This window comes from Mustelus asterias, chromosome 13, assembly GCF_964213995.1.
Source record: "Mustelus asterias chromosome 13, sMusAst1.hap1.1, whole genome shotgun sequence".
NCBI classification, from domain to species: Eukaryota; Metazoa; Chordata; class Chondrichthyes; order Carcharhiniformes; family Triakidae; genus Mustelus; species Mustelus asterias.
Genome location: NC_135813.1, coordinates 82,139,497 through 82,160,563, shown reverse-complemented (window position 1 = coordinate 82,160,563; position 21,067 = coordinate 82,139,497). Strand labels below are relative to the sequence as shown.

Genomic DNA, 21,067 nt, shown 5'->3' with positions numbered 1-21,067 from the left:
CTGAGCAGTATAACCTGGCCCCTGGCCAAATACTGGACTGCATTGCGTGGTTTTATTTTGAGCCAGCAGTAACATGTTTCACACTTCTATTAAAATTGGTATATCCTGTCATCTTACCAAACGAGGGGCATATGTTACCAGACCCAATGAGCTCGTCAGTGCTGTGTAGGCACCTTGTGACATCTGCCCTGCCTTGCTTTAATCGGATTTTCCCATGACCATGCCAGCTGTGATCCTGCAGTTCGAGGCACTGACCATCCTGAGCAAATGTGTTCACCTTCATTCAGCTCAGCAACTCCAAATTCTCATTTCTAAAGAGCTTTTAAACTTTAATCAAAAGAGAGAACGCTGGAAAATCTCAGCAGGTCTGGCAGCATCTGCAAGGAGAGAAAAGAGCTGACGTTTCGAGTCCAGATGACTCGACAAAGCTTTGACAAAGGGTCATCTGGACTCATCAGCCCTTTTCTCTCCTTACAGACGCTGCCAGACCTGCTGAGATTTTCCAGCGTTTTCTCTTTTGGTTTCAGATTCCAGCATCCGCAGTAATTTGCTTTTAAACTTTAATGTTGTGTATCTTGCAATTAGATTCTATTTCTCCAGCGCTATTGAAGTTTTCAATCGACTCCCCTGGCCCCTCAAAGTTTGGGCTTCAACTGGCTAATTTATCGGAAGGCATCTTGGTACAAGTCACTGCATCCTGGGCGCACAGCAGATTGCAATCTCTGTATTCAGAACCTTTGCAGATTATGGAACTCCCCAGGGTTATTAGTATCTCATTAAGAGTTTCCAAGTTTCTTCACCCAAGTGAACAAAAGAAACTTGGATATTGAATTTTTGGAAGCTTTTATTTCAGGCAATAGATGAATTGATATGAATATATTACATTGTGCTGTTCTGTTGGGATCTCCTCATGGAAAAAACAGCAACAGCTCATGAGAGCAGCAGCGGAACATTAGCAACTGTTGGTATTGAGTCGCTTTGAAAAAGAGAGAATTGTTTAGCCAGATTGTATATATTCAGTCTAATAAAAACCAGATTTGAGACGTAACAATATTTATATTTAAAATTTGAATTTATAAGTGCTTTGAGATTTATGTTTGAGATTGTATAAGTCATTGTGCATCATGGAGCTGCCAATTGAGGATTATAGCTGCAACAGCCCCCCCCCCCCCCCCCCCCCCTCCCAAAATCCAGGATAATCTCAATCCATTTATTTTAGAGAAGAAAATGTATCCTTAATCCTTGAATACAAGGATGTGATGCTGGGAACTCGCTGACGATGAGGACCAGGCAGGTGGGGCTAGGATGTAACCTGATGGTAGTTTGGATTCTAGCCTCTTGCTGGGGTAGTTGGGGGAATCACTCCCAAGGATGTTAGACTCCATGACTGACTGTACTCAGATCTCCGTAACCTCCAGTACTTCAAACCCCAAGTCCTTCTGGAACTCCTTCCTCTATTCTTCTCACTTCTACATCTCTCAGCCCATCTCAGTGCTAACAAATCCCTTGACTGCATTCAGAATGTTCTCTAATCCGACAGTATAATTAAGAAAGCCCACCAATGTCTCTACTTTCTCAGGAGGCTTTGCTACGACTCTCACTGTTTTACAGATACACCATAGAAAGCATCTTTTCTGGATGTATCACAGCTTGGTATGGCTCCTGCTCTGACCAAGACTGCAAGAAACTACAAAAGGTCGTGAATATAGCCCAACCCACACACAAACCAGCCTCCCATCCATTGACTCTGTCTACACTTCCTACTGCCTCGGCAAAGCAGCCAGCATAATTAAGGACCCCTCGCACCCCCAGACATTCTCTTTTCCCCCTTCTTCCGTTGGGAAAAAGATACAAAAGTCTGAGGTCACGTACCAACCGACTCAAGAACAGCTTCTTCCCTGCTGCTGTCGGACTTTTGAATGGCCCTACCTCGCATTAAGTTGATCTTTCTCTACACCCTAGCTTTGACTGTAACACTACATTCTGCACTCTCTCGTTTCCTTCTCTATGAGCGGTATGCTCTGTCTGTATAGCGCGCAAGAAACACTACTTTTCACTGTATACTAATACATGTGACAATAAAATCAACCCTCAATGTTCCCTGATCTTTGGAACTCAGTCACAATGGCCTCCAGATCCCAGCACCTGCTCCAAGAGCTCCCTCTCTGGATGTTCCCGGAACCGTTAGTCCCCTATCCAGATCCCAAAATAAAGCAGGACCTGCGGCTTGATCCCAGCACCAGCTAATTCATGGGCAGTCCCCAGCTGATCTGTCCGTGTCTCTGTGGTAACAGGACGCTGCTCAGCGTTGCACATTCTTACGAAAACGTCAACTCACTGAGAAATACCACAGGAGCTTTAGTTAGTAATGTTAAATGTGCCGTCAAGCTTGCTTCCTGTGACACTTTCCCCACTTTGTTACTCACTCTTACAGCATGAAGTAACCTCTCCCCATTCTGAGAAAAACCCAGGGGATAACCTGGTGCGTTAAACACTGGAGAAATCCACACGTCTGAGCACTGAAATGCTGGTTGAATGATGTGTAATTTTGCTTTGTCAGCTTGTATTTCGAGTTGGAATAGTACATTAATACTGTAGGGTGTAATGTGATCTGGGGCATGAAAGTGTCACGCAGCCAAATGTACTAAGATAACGGTATAAGATCAGATGACAAAACTTAGTAACTCAGCAATAATACAAAGTGCTGGGAAAACCCAGCAAGGCCCAGCGGCATCTGTGAAAAGAGAAACCGTTAACTTTCCAATATAACTTCCTCAAAACTTTATTTCAAATCTCCAGCATCCACAGTATCTTCCTTTTATTTTAGTAACTCAGCAAACTTGTGAGCACAACTATCCACTGGTATGTAGGAGCAAGCCATTGGATCCCTTGTGCGCTGCTTGAGAAATGGGCCTTAACATGTTCTGTATTTTATTGGTGTCTGTTTAAGGTTTAAAGTTTATTTATTAGTGTCACATGTTGGCTTACATTAACACTGCAATGAAGTTGCTGTGGAAATCCCCTAGTCGCCACACTCCGGCGCCTGTTTGGGTACAGAGAGGGAGAGTTTAGCATGGCCAATGCACCTAACCAGCACGTCTTTCAGACTGTGGGAAGAAACCGGAGCACTTGGAGGAAACCCACGCAGACACGGGGAGAAAGTGCACACTCCGCACTGACAGTGACCCGAGCTGGGAATCGAACCCGGATTCCTGGCGCTGTGAGGCAGCAGTGCGAACCACTGTGCCACACAGGAGGCTGAGGATTCCTCTCAGCAAAGGCATTATTTCTGCACGTTTCATCGCTGAATAAATGTCGTCTGGTTTGTTAATTTGAGTATATCTTTACACATAACCCACACTGGAATGAAGGAGGGGTGTTGGCAATTGGCATGCATGACACTGGAGTAGCACAGCAGTATACGGTCAAGAGGTTGTGGCTCTGGGAGGCCTCCAGGTCCCATGATGCCTCATCTCATCAGGTCAAACGTGGGCAAGGAAAGCTCCCGCTGAGGGAGGGTGGTAGGTTGTAATCAGTTGATGAATCAGTGCTTCTCCATGTTAAACATCACTTAGGAGAAGCATTGAGGGTGGCAATGTACAAGAAACTGGACATAGTTTTCAGTGAGGTGTACTTATATTTGTGGGTGTTATATTCTATTAGCTAAAGCTGAAACCTGTGTTTGGTTTAATTTGAGGTTTTATTGTGATGAAGCCGGGAAGTCTCCAAGCCCTGATTGTATGTATGTATTGTTAGTGTACGACTCTTGAAGAGATGGGTTACCAAGGGATTAGTCAGTGAAGTTAAAACAAATAAAAAGTAGAAAAGGCTGTGCTATTGCCTTGCAACAGAGGGTCAGAGAAAAGACTCACAAACGGGGAGAGACAAGAAAAACAGTTTTAGTTTCAACTGATACGAATATACCACAGTGAAAGCTCAGTCCACCTGACAGATTCTAGCTGAAAATGATGCCAGACAGCTGATGAAATGAGTTTAAGGAACTCCTTTCTATTGCTGTAAAGTTAAAGGAACTAGAACTAGGGGTGATAGTTTGAGGATAAGGGGGTAAACCTTTAGAACTGAGGTGAGGAGAAATTTCTTCACCCAGAGGTTGGTGAATGTGTGGAATTCACTCCCACAGAATGTAGTTGAGGCCATAACGTTGTCTGATTTGTAGAAGAAATTAGATATCGCTCTTGGGGCTAAAGGGATCAAGGGATATGGGGGGGAAGGGGGGGAATCAAGATATTGAATTCGGTGATCAAAATGAATGGCGGAGCAAGATCGAAGGGCCGAATGGTCGTCTCCTGCTTCTCGTTTCTATGTAATGAATTTAGTGAGTTTTCTGTATCTCGAAAGATATCAATTGTGGAAGGACTTCTGGTGAATATTGAGAAGTCTACTGGAACAAACCCTCTTTGCAACTGAACCCACTCTATCCTTGGTGTGGAAATAATACCTCTTCAGTAGTCTTGGGTCTGTAAGGGCATTGCTGGGATAAAAGGGATAGTGAGAGTTTGCTGGGTGTCAGATCTTTCCAAGCTTCTTATTGTCTAGTGTGATATAGTTAATGTTTTTTAATATTTTATCTTTTTGCTAAAGAGTCGACAGCAGACTCCTGTGAATCTGATCAGTAAACGTCCTCCAAGGTTTTAAAAACCATTTTAAAACTATGATCTATCAAGCCAGTTTCTCTTCTGGGATCTGACCTGTCCAGTGATGATAACAGCTGGGATCGTAGCAAAGGGTACACGGTGTACTCTGCCTGGGGGATTTCCATGTTCATCAGCAAGACTGCCTCAGTGCTGGCAGAGTCCTGAAGAGCATCTAACTATCAGACCATGCAGCAGGTGATGAGAGAACCAACACACTAGGCACTAGCACCTTGGGATAGACCCAGAATGGACTTAGCAGCTCAGAACTGGACTTCTGTGAAAAACTGTGGGCTGTTAGCAGCAGAATTGTATTCGACCACAATCTGTAATGCATAACCCTCATTCTAACATTACCACCATGTCAGGGCAGCAGTCCTAGTTCAGTGAAGTGCATTCCAGGATCAGTACCAGGAGTACCTAAAAAAATAAAAATAAATTCTGGGAAGTTACATCAGTGGAAGCAGCAGCAATGGGCAGTGGAAAGCGATCCCGCAACCAACTGATCAGAACAAACTGCAGTCCTGCCATGCCCAATCATGAATAGTGTGGACAATGAAATTATTATCCGGAGGCGGAGACCTTATCCCCATCCTCAGTGAAGGCGGAGCACAGCTCGTCAGTGTAAAAGACGAGGCTGAAGGGTCTGCCACCATCTTCCCCTTCTCTGGGTGACCAGATTTCCATAAGTCTCGGACAGGACACATTGCAAAGCCATGGGAAGGCTGGGCTTTGTAATGATTGACATGTTGGGTGACTAATGGCAAGAGTCCAGGGGTGGGGCAATTGAAGGTGGGAGGTCATGTGACATCTCCCGAAATACGTCCAGCCAGAGTTGGCAACCCAATTCCGTAGATCATTAAAAACTTCCTCAGCGATGGAGCATCGGAAAGGTCCTAGCAGCTCATTGGAGATATGGGAGGAGGGATACAGGTCTGCTGAAGGCAATGTGATGGGTATTTACAGTAGGATGAAATTTCACAGCTTTCCTGCTCCCTACACCCTTTACATTTGGCGGAAAGGGTGAAACCTTTGGAACTATTTTTAGAAAATAGTCGTGACGTCGGGACACTTAATGAAAAATCAGGACTTTCCCACCAAAACCAGGACATCTGGTCACCCTATCTTTTTAACAGCCCATTGTTTAGGTGGTGGAGTTTGAGGAATGAGAAGCATTATATCTAAAGATGCGCTCTTTGCTCCATCAAGCCTGCATTAAATGTAAACCTCCAGAGAGATGGGAAGATGAGATATGCCTGCTCACTCACGGAGAGGAGAATGGAACATTGTTTCTATAATGGGACTGTCACGTGAATGTATTTGTATTCTTCCAATGCAACCCTCTTTTATCCCAGATATGAAGGGTGAGCTTAGGCAGTGAGCTAATTCAGAGTGAAGATTCTCTAGGGTAGGACTGATCCTCTTCTCCCCTAATGGCCACCTCTTACCACTTATTGGCAATCCGAATCTCGTGCTAATGTTCCTCCTGTTCCCCCAAGCTTAGCGGCAGTTAAACCTGCTTACAGTGAAATAAGGTAAATACAGGTCGGGTATCCTCTATCTGAAGCCATTGGGGCTGATTGCAATTCAGATCATTCTGGCTTTCAAATTCGGCTTATAAACTTACATTACTAGCTATAGTGTGAAGTAAATTAAATGGCTGGAAAAGTAAGATGTATCACTGATAAATACAGGGGACCTGAAAATATTCTCTTCAACATGTTCACCAAAAAATCACAAGTTAAGCAGTGCAAATGCCCCGGCTTGCTGCGCTGAAGCTCGATGAGGTTCAAAAAACGTGCGTTTCTGAGATGGGTGCCTTCGGTTTTTGGATTTATGGATAAAGGAGACTTGACCTGTAACTTGGTCCAAACCAGGAGGAATCCTGCTCTCCCTCCTCACAGCACATGTGCATTCAGTTTTGAGTATGTCTGTGAAAAATATTTTGAACGGTCCATTCCCGTTCAAGATCCGAATCTGATCAGAAGCCAAAGTTCCTGGGTTGTGAAAGTGTGGATGGCAGAAGTGCCAAGCTGGGGCTGTTTAATCCATGATGATTTTTTTTTAAAAATGCTCCCGCTCGCTGCTTCCTTCTGAACTCTTGCTGTGCCTGCGGCTTCCGGAGATTAACAATGAGGCAGGAGTAGCAGCTTTGAATCCTCTTTTAAAAAAAAATATTCATGGATTATAACAGCCACAACTCGGTACTCCTGAACCCTGGAGCTCGAGCATCGGTTTTGGATCTGGATCTTGACTGGGAACGCAGATTCAGGAGAGCGAAGCAGTGGGTGGGTCAGGGCGTGGGATGTTCTGCGAGATGTTGGGGAGGGCATGGGGAGAGGACCTGGCGACAAATCTGAATCGTGCATGCAAGTCGGAGTTAGAGAGCAGGACAGGCCACTCCAAAATGCTGCCAGTCAGGTTACGGGGGAAATGAGGTTAAAAACCAATCTCATGATGCTTAACAGCGATTGACTTCCACAATAAAGCGAAACATTAACTGCGGGCTTGTTGTATCATGTTATGGGATAGTGGAGTTGTGAAAGGTTCTGGTCTCCACATTATAGGAAGAACGTGAATGCACTGGAGGTGGTGCAGAGGAGATTCACCAGGATGCTGCCTGGGGTGAACACAGTAAGAGTTTTAACAACACCAGGTTAAAGTCCAACAGGTTTATTTGGTAGCAAATACCATTAGCTTTCGGAGCGCTGCTCCTTCGTCAGATGGAGTGGAAATGTGCTCTCAAATGAGATTTGAGGAAAAACCTTTTTACTCAGAGGGTAGTGATGGCTTGGAATGCGCTGCCAGGGAGGGTGATGGAAGCGGGATGCCTCTCATCCTTTAAAAAGTACCTGGATGAGTACTTGGTACGCCATAACATTCAAGGCTATGGGCCAAGTGCTGGCAAGTGGAATTAGGTGGGGAGGTCAGGGCCTTTCATGCGTTGGTGCACACTTGATGTGCCGAAGGGCCTTTTCCAACCTGTGATATTCTGTCATTGTGATTTTGAAAGGTTCTCTATAAATGCATGCCTTTCTTCAAAGTGCGAGATGTGTTGATAACTATTTAAGACAGGCATTAACACATTGCTGAGAATATCCATCCTTCACTGCGGCAGAATGGAAATGCCTGTTCAGCATGTCGATTCCAATACCCTTTCTAAAAGTTTGGAAGATCACTCTATTCTTTTTCTCTTAAAAAGAAACCAAAGAAGAACTGGAAGAGCTGACGCTCAGAATCAAGAGAACTGCAAACACAGTCCGAAATAAGCTAAAGAGTAAGTGTTTTCAGATAAGTCAATAAAATATTTTACCAGAGGACATGTGTTTAACATAGCTCATGAAAACCAGAGGGGTTACAGGGTTGTAAAATAGGTTATCATTTGAAAGTTTAGTAGAAGCAGATCCAATAACTTTCTGAAGAAAATTGGATAAATATTTTGAAAAGGAATAAAAATTTGCAGGGCTGTGGAGGGCGAGCGGGGTTAATGGGATTAATTGGGTAACTTGACCAAAGAGCTGACAGAGACATGATGGACAGAATGGCCTCTTTCTCTGCTGTATGATATAATTGTGTATATAGCATCATCTTGCACTAATTTATACACACACTCCCAAGGGAAATTTGGCCAGAGTGCACACAGACCTGAATCCCCTACGTCCTTTAAGGGTTGTTGTTGTTTATACTCTCCCCAAATGTACACCCAGTACAATGACAAAGAGGGGTACTCCCCCATTCCCAAACATACGATTCCTCTGTCAAACAGACTGAGCATGCACTGCTGGCACTCCTACAGTTTTGGGCCTTTGGGTACTCCCCAGCACATGCAGGCTCTGGGAGTGAGAGGCATAGAAGGAATAATCGGTCTCCCTCCCTATATCACGGGGCATCTCAGTGGTTAGCACTGCTGCCTCACAGCACCAGGGACCCGGGCTCAATTCCAGTCTTGGGTGACTGTGTGGAGTTTGCACATTCTCCCTGTGTCTGTGTGGGTCTCCTCCCACAGTCCAAAGATGTGCAGGTTAAGTGGATTGGCCATAGTAATTTTTCCATTAGTGTCCAAAGAGATGTAGTAAGGGAGATTAGCAGAGTAAATACGTGAAGTTATAGGGGTAGGTTGGGCCTGGGTCTGATGCTCTATTGAAGAATCTGTGCAGACACGATGGGCCGAGTGGCCGCCTCCTGCATTGTAGGGATTCGATGATGATTAGACCAGAGTGGTGTACTCCTGTTTCCTGATCAGCACTTATGCTGATAGTAATTTTGCATCCTGAAGGAAGGTTTATGAATTAAATGTCTGTGTCTCTCATTGCAGTATTTGATATTTGGCGTTGCAATAAGTTTGCTTTGCTAGTAATTTTAATTTGCCTTAATGTTATTTTTGAAAAGCTGTTATCTTCAAATTTGCCAACAGATTGAAGCCAGGGTTAAGATATGTCATAAGCTGCATTAAAGCAATTTGATTTTCCGGTCTAAAGCTAACTAGGATGAGGAAAACAAGCCTGTCTCTCCTAATCCTGAAACCCCACAGCTTTGAGTTTTTGTCTGAGCTTTTTAAGGGCCTTTCTTGAACTTTTGTCAACCTTTGGAAGTCGAGGTTATGGTATAGTCATAAGGATTTCTGTAGCTCTTTGAGGAATATTACTTCCTCAGAGATGTTGAGCCGTGCTCTCTCCCTCTGTTGTTATTCCGATAGCTCTGAGTGACTCCTACATTGCATGGAGATTTTAGAACTGTAGAATCCCTACAGTGCAGAAAGCGGCCATTCGGCCCATCGAGGCTGCACTGACCACAATCCCACCCAGGCCCTTTTCCCATAACCCCACATCTATTTACCCTGTTAGTCTCCCTGAGACTAAGGGGCAATTTAGCATGGCCAATCCACCGAACCCACACATCTTTGGACTGTGGGAGGAAACTGGAGCACCCAGAGGAAACCCACGCAGACATGGGGAGAACATGCCAACTCCAAGCAGGCAGTGACCCAAGGCCGGGATTGAAGCTGGGTCCCTGGCGCTGTGGGGCAGCAGTGCGAACCATTGTGCCGCCCCAGTGTAATAGGTTAGTTGGTGACTCTCTTTTATTCCCCCTCTTTGTATATCCCTGTCTCTCAATCGTCACCATTAAAGCATTGAAAAACCCAAAATTAATCCAATCTTCCCTCATCGCTTGGAACTCCCAAGATTAGAGATTAGCCTCCTGACTTGTCCCTGCACTGCCTTCAGTGAGTCTCTCTCTGAAATCTTCAATGGTCAGAACTGGGCATGGAATTCAAGGTGTGGTCAGCCCAGAATGCTGGAGGATTCTAACATGACTTCAAGTTGGATTCTACTTTTCTGGTGCTGCAGCTCCACACTCTGGTTACTGCTTTGGACATATTGATATACTGAGCCCACTGAAACTCTCCTTGCCTGTTCTGGCTCCATTCTCAAAAGAATGATTTGCCGTTGTTCTGCCTAACTCGTGCTGTCAAACTGGGCATTCAGTTGTATCTGGGACATTGCTTATTCATAATTCGCTTGATGCTAAATATTGATCCCACCCTTTTGTTTTAATTGTAGTTATCGAACAAAGCATTAAGGATGAAGACGATGAGAACCAGGGTTCAGTAAATTTAAGAATACGCAAAACGCAGGTACGGTACCAGGCTCAGGTTATAGCTACTGCCATAAGGATCTGGCAAATGATGCTTTCCATTTATTTGTTATGAAAGGGACAAGACTTCTGGACGTGCATCCAGTAATTCCTTGTTGCATTTGGTTTAGACACTGAAAACATTGCTATTCATTGAATATTGAGACTTGGGTAAGTTATTTTATCGAGGTGCAAGCTTGTGTAGAACTTAGTTTCCAACCATCTCAGTGGTACATGTTTGTGAAGATTGTTCAGACAGATGGAGAGTTTAATAAGAAGACTTCCTGGTCCTTTCTAATGCAAACCTGTTACCGTGTGACTGCAGCCAAATCCATCAGCTCCGAATCTGTGACTACATCAGTGCTTCTGGTTTATATTCCTGGTTTGATACCACCTCAGTGCAGAGTTCATAGAATCTCGACAGTGCAGAAAGAGGCCATTCAGCCCATTGAGCCCGCACCAACGGCAATCCTACCCAGGCCCTATCCCCACATTTACCCTACTAATCCCCCTGACAAGGGGCAATTTAGCATGGCCAATCCACCTAACCTGCACATCTTTGAACTGTGGGAGGAAACCAGGGCACCCGGAGGAAACCCACGCAGACACGGGGAGAATGTGCAAACTCCACACAGATGGTTCACCGAGGTCGGAATTGAACCCGGGTCCCTGGCGCTGTGAGGCAACAGTGCTAACCAGAAGATGCACATGTTGAAGCAGTCTGGAATATTCTGAACATGACTGAATGATGTGCTCTTAATGAAAATAAGCCTACTCACGTACACAAATCACAATCCCGTGTGCACATGAACATCTCCCATACGTACATGAGTGCACTCATGAATCCATGTACGTGCAATTGCAATCTATTGAAAAATAATCAGTTATGCAGGTTTTGAAAACATTTTTTGCAATGTAATTTAGTATTTCATAATTATACCTTCAGTGGTAACAGAACAGGAAACAAGTAAACTTAAGTTGTAATGTGTGGCGATTCAGAAGTCTTGTGTAAAGTTTAAATCGATGTCACATCAGTCTCGTTTTTCGGGTTCATCGTTCAATGATATCTGTATTGATTTAAAAACACATCAGGAAGAGTCTACCTGAAGTCCTCCTATGTGCTTCCAATAAAGAAAGCATTTTCCTCTTTTTAAATTTCAGCATTCGACTCTGTCCCGGAAATTTGCGAATGTTATGACCGAGTACAACGAGATTCAAATCTTCTTCAGAGAGCGCAGCAAAGGACGGATTCAACGGCAACTCGAGATCAGTGAGTGAATCTTATTGAGATGTCTGCTCTTGCATTGAGTAAATACAGACCACAGACCCACACTAAACCTTGTTTTTCTAAATCCCCTCTTAAAATGGTTCACTTTATTGAATATATTACAAAGAATAGAACTAAGAACAAGTAATACTTGAACCTGTAGTTTGATGAAGCTTTTGTGTGATGAAGCTTTTGTGTGATGTCTGACTCTGCAGATCCTGAATCGGAACCTCAACTGATCATCTAGGGTTACTAACAGCACAAACAGGCCATTTAGCCCAGCTCACCCATGCCAGTGTTTATGCTCCTCTTGAGCCACCTCCATCTTTTCTACATTCAATTCTGGACACTACATCTCGTGATAGATACCAAAAGAAAAAATGCTGGAAAATCTCAGCAAGTCTGGCGGCATCTGTAAGGAGAGAAAAGAGCTGACATTTCAAGTCCAGATGACCCTTTGTCAAAGCAAATTTGGGCTTTGATCTTTGGGTCCTCACTGTCCACAAGGATGGTGCCAGAGGACTGGAGAGTGGCGAATGTTGTTCCTCTGTTTAAGAAAGGGATTAGAAATGACCCTGGTAATTATAGGCCGGTTAGTCTTTCTTCGGTGGTTGGTAAGTTGATGGAAAAGGTCCTTGGGGATGGACTCCGATGTGGCTATCAGAAATTTGTTTGATAGATGCCTAAGAGAAGAGGCTGGAACATTCTTATGATTTTGTTTAAAATTTCATGCCAGTTCCCATAAACATTACTTCAGAATATTCTGCATTTGGCATTGCATTGTAACCTCTGGAATCATACAATGTGTGGAAAAAGGTGCAACTGGATAAGTGTTATGATTAAAGACAACTGTTTCCTCCAATTTTAACTGTAATCTCCACAAATGGTCATCAATAATTCAAAGTCTCAGTTGTCTTTGGAAAGCAATGGCATTGTGTTCTCTCACTGGAATGGAATTTTCTTCCTGATTTTTTTAGGAACAAATTCAAAGACTTTAAAAAAAAAATCATTGTCTCTGCCAGAAGCTATTTTTGGAAACCTCAGGGTATATTGCTTCCCCTTTGAGCTGCCGGATGAACGTTTCAGTGACGTTGCTGATGAAGCTTCTTTCACCCTTCAAAGAGTAACATATTAGTCAAGCCACCATCAAGCGTGGTCTCAGAATTATCTGAAATGTGCAGTTGGGGAGGCAATGGCACAGTGCTATTGTCACTGGACACCGAGAGTAACGCTCTGGGGTCCCAGGTTCAGATCCCACCAATGCAGATGGTAAAATTTGAGTTCAATAAAAATCTGGAATTAAAAGTCTAATGATGACCATTGTCGATTATTGTAAAATCCCATCTGGTTCACTAATGTCCTTTAGGGAAGGAAACCTGCCATCCTGACCTGGTCTGGGCAACATGTGACTCTGGACCCACAATGATGTGGTTGACTCTTAACCGCCCCTACAAGGGAAATTAGGAATGGGAATAAATGCTGATCCAGCCAGTGATACAAAGAAAAGAAAATGACAGCACAGGAACAAGCCCTTCGGCCTACTAAGCCTGCACCGACCATGCTGCCCGTCTGAACTAAACCCCCCTACCCTCCCGGGGACCATATCCATCTATTCCCATCCTATTAATGTATTTGTCAAGACGCCTCTTAAAATGCCGACATTCTACGAACAAATAAAGAAAGCTGTCAGAGTTCAGATGTAAAGACTGCCCTAAAGCTCTTTAGTTGCCAAATATAGAATCATAGAATCATAGAAACCCTACAGTGCAGAAGGAGGCCATTTGGCCCATCGAGTCTGCACCGACCACAATCCCACCCAGGCCCTACCCCCACATATTTTACCCACTAATCCCTCTAACCTACGCATCCCAGGACACTAAGGGGCAATTTAACCTGGCCAATCAACCTAACCCGCACATCTTTGGACTGTGGGAGGAAACCGGAGCACCCGGAGGAAACCCACGCAGACACGAGGAGAATGTGCAAACTCCACACAGACAGTGACCCGAGCCATAGAATCATTAGAGTGCAGAAGAGGCCCTTCGGCCCATCGAGTCTGCACCGACACATTAGAATCACCTGAGTATACAAATTGGCAAGAAAAAGCAATAGGCCTGAGGATTGGGAGCAGTTTAAAATTCAGCAAAGGAGGACCAAGGAATTGATTAAGGAGGGGAAAAATAGAGTATGAAAGTAAGCTAGCAGGGAACATAAAAACTGACAAAGTTTCTATAGATATGTAAAGAGAAAAAGACTGACAAAAAAGAGTGTAGATCTCTTACATTCAAACGGGAGAATTCATAACGAGGAATAAAGAAATAGCTGAGGAATTAAATTTGTACTTTATTCATGTCTTCCTTTGTGAAGACTGAAGCAATGTGCCAGAAGTGCTGAGAGAAGCGTGTTTTAGTGAGGAGCTGAAGGAAATCAGCATTAGTAGAGAAAAGGTTTTGGGGAAATTGGGATTGAAGGTGGATAAATCTCCAGGTTCTGATGATCTTCATCCCAAAATACTTAGGGAACTCCTGTAGTTGGCATAAATGGGTCTTTTTCCGATTGGTAGTCAGTGACGAGTGGGATTCCGCAGGGATCTGTGCTAGGACCCCAACTGTTAACATTATATATTAATGATTTGGAAGAGGGAACTTGAATGTATTATCTCCAAATTTGCAGATGATACAAAGTTGGTTGGGAGGGTGAGTTGTGAGGAGGATGCAGAGATGCTTCAGCGTGATTTGGACAGGCTGTGTGGGCATCTGCATGGCAGATGCAGTATAATGTGGATAAATGTGAGGTTATCCACCTTGGTAGTAATAATAGGAAGACAAATTATTACTTTAATAGGTGTAAATTGAGAGGTGGATACTCAACGAGACCTTGGAGTCCTCGTACATCAGTCGCTGAGAGTAAGCGCGCAGTTACAACATGCAGCAAAGAAGGCAAATAGTATGTTGGTTTTCATAGCAGGAGGATTTGATTATAGGGATAGGGATGTTTTGTTGCAATTGTATAGGGTGTTGGTGAGGCCACACCTGGCGTATTGAGTGCAGTTTTGGTCTCCTTATCTGAGAAAGGATGCTCTTGCTATAGAGGGAGTACAGCAAAGGTTTACCAGGCTGATTTTTGGGATGGCAGACCTGTCATCTGAGAAGAATCGGTTAGGATTATATTCATTGAAGTTTAGAAGACAGAGGAGATCTCATAGAAACTTAAAATTCTAACAGGGTTAGACAGGGTAGATTCAGAAAGGATGTTCCCAATGCTGGGGAAGTCCAGAACTAGGGGTCATTGTTTGAGGATAAGGAGTAAAGCTTTTAGAACAGAGGTGAGGAGAAATTTTTTCACCCAGAGGGTGGTGAATGTGTGGAATTCACTACCACAGAAAGTAGTTGAGGCCAAAATGTTGTGATTTCAAGAAGAAATTAGATATAGCTCTTGGGGCTAAAGGGGTCAAGGGATATGGGAGGAAGAGGGGGATCAAGATATTGAATTTGATGATCAACCATGATCAAAATGAATGGTGGAGCAGGCTCGAAGGGCCGAATGGCCTACTCTTGTTTCTGTTTCTATTAACCTCCACGTCAGTACCGCTTTTCCACAATGTCTCCATCTCTTGATGTCATTCTCCAGAAATCCAAAGATTCATACCCTGAGTGAAGAAATTCTTCCTTAACTTGGTCTTCAATGGCCTGCCCCTTATTCTGAGGTTGTGTCCCCTAGTTCTAGAATCACCTAATTCTAGAAACATCCCATCAACATCCACCCTGTAAGAGTTTTGTAAGTTTCAATGAAATCGCCTCTCAAACTCTAGAGAACACCTGACCAGTTTCCTCAATCTCTCCTCAGAAAACAATCCCACCATCTTGGGGTGAGCCTCCCTCCTTTGCACTCCCTCTATTCTTCCTTGGATAAGAAGACTAAAACTGTACACGATGCTTCAGGTGTAGTCTCATCAAGGCTCTATACAATTGCAGCAAATACAACTCCTGTACTCAAATCCCCCTGTGATGGAGGGCAGCATATCATCTGACTTTCTAATTACTTGCTGCATCTGCTAGCTCTCACTTTTAGTGACTCATGAACAATGTCACCCAGATCCCTGTGGGCAATCAACACTTCCAAGCCTCTCCCCATTTAAGAAATATTCTGCCTTTGTTTCTTTCTCAAGTGGATAACCTCTCACTTATTCACATTATATTCCAATTGTCTTGGTTCTAGGGATGAAGGATTATAGTTATGTGAATAGATGGGAGCGACGGGGGTCGTGCTGCATAAGGGCAGAGAAGGCAAAGAGGAAATTCGAGGTGTTCAGCATCTGAGAAATGGTTTCTAATGGCTGGAAGGTCATTAAGCAAAGTGCATAGATGAAAGGTGATTGGCTAAAGAACCAGAGGAGACATCCGGAGGAACTCCTTTTTATGCAACACATTAGGATTTGAAATTCGCTGCCTAGACAGGCGACGGTAGTGATTCAACATGTGGCTTTAAAAGGGAATAGGATAAGTACTTGAAGGAGAGTATTTCCAGGAACTGCAGGGATATGAGGAAAAGGTAGAGAGCAGCAGGACTAACTGGATTACTCTTGAAAGAATTGACACAGGCTGAATGGCTTCTTGTGCTGTCATAGAATCATGGAATCTCTGCAGTGCAGAAGAGGCCATTCAGCCCATCGAGTCTGCACTAACTCTCCGACAAAGCATCTAACCTAGGCCCTCTTCCCCCACCCTATCCCCGTAACCCCGCATTTCCCATGGCCAATCCACCTAACCTGCACATCTTAGAACACTAAGGGGTTGATTTAGTACAGCCAATCTACCTAACCTGCAGAATTTTGGACTGTGGGAGGAAACCCATGCAGACACGGGAAGAATGTGCTGAAATCCGCACCAACTCACCCAAGGCCGAAATTGAACCCAGGTCCCTGGAGCTGTGAGGCAGCAGTGCTAACCACTGTGCCACCGCCCAATTTTATTTTGAGATTCTGTGAATATGTTGGATAAATGCAACATTGCATTGTTACGGTCTGCATTGCCACTTGGGGAACTGAGGAATTGTCATAGAAATCATAGAAACCCTACAGAGCAGAAGGAGGACATTCAGCCCATCGAGTCTGCACTGACAACAATCCCACTCCAGGTCCCATCCCCACAACCCCACACATTTACCCGGCTAAATCCCTCTAACCTACACATCCCAGGACACTAAGGGGCAATTTAGCATAGTCAGTCAACCTAACCCGCACATCCATTGTCCCGAGTCACATAGGCTAAGTATGGAATTGGGTGAAGAGAAAATAGCCCAGCCATTGTGAATGCTAAGGCAACACGTTCTGCAGATTGCTAGCCTAGGGAGAATTGTTCAAAATGTTGGATGTTAATTTCAGTTATCCCGCCACGTTGGTTTTGGAAGATGCTTTAGTACCTGCCAGCTGTGGTCAGTATGTAGCAATCTTTGCCTCTCCAGCCTGAGTTTTGTGGGTTCAAACCCTTCCCCAGACTTGAAGCTGTCTCTCCAGGGCAGTGCTGAAGGAGTGCTGCACTGTGGGAGTTATCGTCTGTCTAAATGACTTGTTAAGCGAGATCCAGTCTAATCACTGACTCTTGTTAAAACATCCCACGGCAAATCAGTGAAGATGCAGATGTCTTTGGGGTTTTGGGGCTGGAGGAGATTGCAGAGCGAGGGAGGGATAATTTACATATCTTTCTGCTTAAATTTATGAACGCACCACTGCGCTGCATTGACTTGTCTGTGATAGAGTTGTGTTTTTAATGCACCATCTAGATTGCATCATGGACCCTTTCATGAACTCCCAACGGGGCAATTGGCTTTCTCACATTCTGAATGTACTGACGTGCGCTTATTGTGGCCAATGGGTATTTAATAGCCCATTCTGAAATCCTGTAACAGACTAGCACTTTAAAGAGAATGAAACCATTCAGCATTCGCATCATTGACCTGTGCTTATTGAAATAATTCCCCACTCATTGTGCACTCGCTGATCTCATCTGATGTGGAATGTGTAAAGTCAGGTTTTCTATAATTCGCTTGGCCTCTCCCAACTGTCAGTTACTGAATATTTTCACCCCTCATTCCCTTCCCGTCCGTTCAGCTGTAAAAATATTTTACAGCAAAATTTATAAAATTGTGCTATGGATGAAGTGCATTGGAAGTAATGTTTTAAGGGGATTCCTTGTGTAAAAATGCTTGTTTGTTTCTGCCCTCAGTTATTTTATGTGATCAGATATTACTTGGCCATAAACTCCATTCCCTCACCACCCTCTCTCCTTTCCCTGGCAACTGTATGAGCTTGAACCAAATTGTTCACGGCTTTGGTGTCATATTTGACCCCAAGTTGATCTTTCAACTCTGCACTGTCACTAAGACCATAATTCCCACTTCCCTAACATCACCTGACTTTGACACTCATCTGGCAAAATCCTCATCCCTCTGTTACATCCCTGCTTGATTATTCCAACACCATCCTGGCCAGCCCCTCATTTTACCCCCCCCCCCACGCCCTTTATCCAAGTTCCACTGCCTGTGTCTAACTTGCACAAAATTACCCGTGTTTACTGTCCTACACTGACTCCCAGTTAAACAATTTTTATTCATTCCTGTGACATGGGCATCGCTGGCTGGTCAGCTTTTATTGCCCATCCCTAGTTGCCCTTAGAGGGCAGTTGAGAGTCACCACATTGCTGTGGCTCTGGAGTCACACGTAGGCCAGACCGGGTAAGAACAGCAGATTTCCTTCCCTAAAGTACGTTAGTGAACCAGATGGGCTTTTCCGACAACTGACAGTGGTTTCATAGTCACCAGTAGATTCTTAATTCCAGATATTTTTATTGAATTCAAATTCCACCATCTGCCGTGGCGGGATTCGAACCCAGATCCCCAGAATGTTAGCTGACTTTCTGAATTCGTAGTCTGGCAATAATACCACTAGGCCATCGCCACTTCATGCTTTGGTTTTAAAATTTTCATCCTTGTTTCTAAATCCTTTCATGGCCTGGCCCTACCCAAAACCTTTAAAACTCAATGACTTTGACCAGACTTTTTTGTCACCTGCTCTAATCTCTCCTTTTGGGGCTTGGTGTGCTTGGGACAGTTTCTCAACATCCTGGGGATTACCACTGACCAAAAGCTGAACTGGACTAACAGTATAAACACCATGGCTAAAGGGCAGCACGATGGCACAGTGGTTAGCACTGCTGCCTCTCAGCACCAGGGATCCGGGTTCAATTCCGGCCTCGGGTCTCTGTCTGTGTGGAGTTTGCACATTCTCCCCATGTCTGCGTGGGTTTCCTCCAGGAGCTCCAGTTTCCTTCCACAGTTCAAAGATGTGCGGGTTAGGTGGATTGGCCATGCTAAATTGACCGTAGTATCGGGGATTAGCAGGGTAAATATGTGGGGTTATGGATATAGGGCCTGGGATTGTGGTCGGTGCAGACTCAATGGGCTGAATGGCCTCTTGCACTGTAGGGATTCTATGAATGAGTAGGTCAGAGACTAGGAATCCTGCAGTGAACAATCATCTCCTGACTCTCCAAAGCCTGTCCACAAGCAAGGCACAAGTCAGGAGTGTGGTGGAATACTCTGTTTGCCTGGATGGGCGCAGCTCCAACAACACACTAAGCTCAACACCATCCAGGACAAAGCAGCTGCTTGATTGGTACCCTATCCACCGACTTAAACATTCACTCCTCCACCAATGCCACGCAGTAGCAGCAGAGTGGGCCACCTATAAGATGCGCTGCAGCAACTCAACTCGGACAGCCTCTTCCAAACCCATGACCGTTACCGTCTAGAAGTACATGGGAACTCCTCCATCACCTGCAAGTTCTCCTTCAAGCCACTCACCATCCTGACAAGGAGAAACACAGAGGAGCTGAAAACGGCAACAGCAGAACATCAAATCTTTACTGGAACTGACTCACTGAAGGGCAGTGGAAGTGGGATTTTAAAAAGTCAGCTGTAATGGAATGGGTCCATGCGTAACTTCCCCTTCAGACACTTTCTGACTCTCGCCTGCATTGATGAGTGCCCCATCTTAACTGATTTAAAGGTTGTCCATTTTGGGCCTCAAGTGAGTGAGTGGTAGTCTTGCAGTGCTGATTTAAAGCAAGATTTTGGATATTCCTTTACTGCTTTTTATAGTCCATTTATGTCGCTTTGTAACCTGCAGATTGGGAAATTGAATGACAGCGCATTGGAAATCTTTGAGTTAATTGTGTCTACTTTGCTTTGACAGCTGGGAAGACAACCACTGATGATGAACTGGAAGAGATGTTGGAAAGTGGCAACCCATCTATTTTCACATCTGATGTAAGCAAAATGCTGCAGACACTGGAAACCTGAAATGTGTGTAGAAAATGCTGGAAATATTCATCAGGCCAGGCACGGTGACACAGTGGTTAGCACTGCTGCCTCACAGCGCCAGGGACCCGGGTTCGATTCCAGCCTTGGGTCAATGTCTTTGTGGAGTTTGTACGTTCTCCCTATGTCTGTGTGGGTTTCCTCCAGGTGCTCCGGTTTCCTCCCACAGTCCAAAGATTGTGTGGGTTAGGTGTATCGGCCATGCTAAATTGACCCTAGTGTCAGGGGATTAGCGGAGTAAATATGTGGGGTTAGGGGAATAGGGCCTGGGTGGGATCGTGGTCAGTGCAGACTTGATGGGACGAATGGCCTCCTCCTGCACTGTAGGGATGCTATGGTTCAGGTGGCGTGTGTGGGGAGTGAGTTAATGTTTCCGTTCTAACAGACTAAGAGTTGTTGACCTGAAACATTAAATCTTTTTCCACAGCTGCTCTCTGATCTGCTGAGTGTTTTTATGATGGCATTTATCTGGTTTAACTTCTACAGTTTATAGAAAGCATGATTTAAAAACATGAATAAACGCTTTCCGCCAGCATATTGCTATGGAGCAGTGAGATGAGTCTACAGACATTTCGCGCCTCTCTCCTCCCCCACCCATTCTGGCTCCGAGTAGAGCTCTCAACTCTGAATCATAATGTCACGAGTTGAAGCCCCAAGCCAGAGATTGTATCCAATACCCAGGCCAACACTCCAATGCCACACTGAAGGAACGCTGTCGGAAGTGCCAACTATCAGATGAGACACTACGCCAACGCTCTGGGAAGTTCTCCCAGTTTACTGAGTTCCCAATCTTTGATGGGATGAATAAGGAAGCCGTAAACCCCTTGGGAAATAAGTGTCTCAATTAGGCAGAGGGATCTGGGGATACAGATACACAAATCACTAAAAGGAATGACATAGATTAATCAGGCCATAAAAAAGCAAACAAAACAAAGTTCATTTCTAGGAGGGTAGACTTGAAAAACATAATGGATGTGTTGAGCTTGTATCAAGCCTTGATTAGACCACACTGAGTACTGTGCATCGTTCTGATCTCCATATTACAAAAAGGATATGGAGAAGGTACAAGAAAAGATTTTACAAAGATGATACCAGAACCAGTGCAGGTTAGTTCAGTTTTTACTTTATTTATTAGTGT

The 21,067-nt window shown here is 44.4% G+C and overlaps 1 protein-coding gene across 1 annotated transcript in view; it reads left to right on the top strand.

Moving 5' to 3' along the window:
• LOC144502827 (syntaxin-2-like) overlaps nt 1-21,067 on the top strand; it is a 70,658-nt gene that overhangs the window by 34,083 nt on the left and 15,508 nt on the right. Inside the window, exons 4-7 of the mRNA XM_078227135.1 lie at nt 7,855-7,929; nt 10,214-10,287; nt 11,448-11,556; nt 19,805-19,878. Coding sequence (XP_078083261.1) covers nt 7,855-7,929; nt 10,214-10,287; nt 11,448-11,556; nt 19,805-19,878 — 332 coding nt within the window. The remainder of the gene's footprint in view (nt 1-7,854; nt 7,930-10,213; nt 10,288-11,447; nt 11,557-19,804; nt 19,879-21,067) is intronic.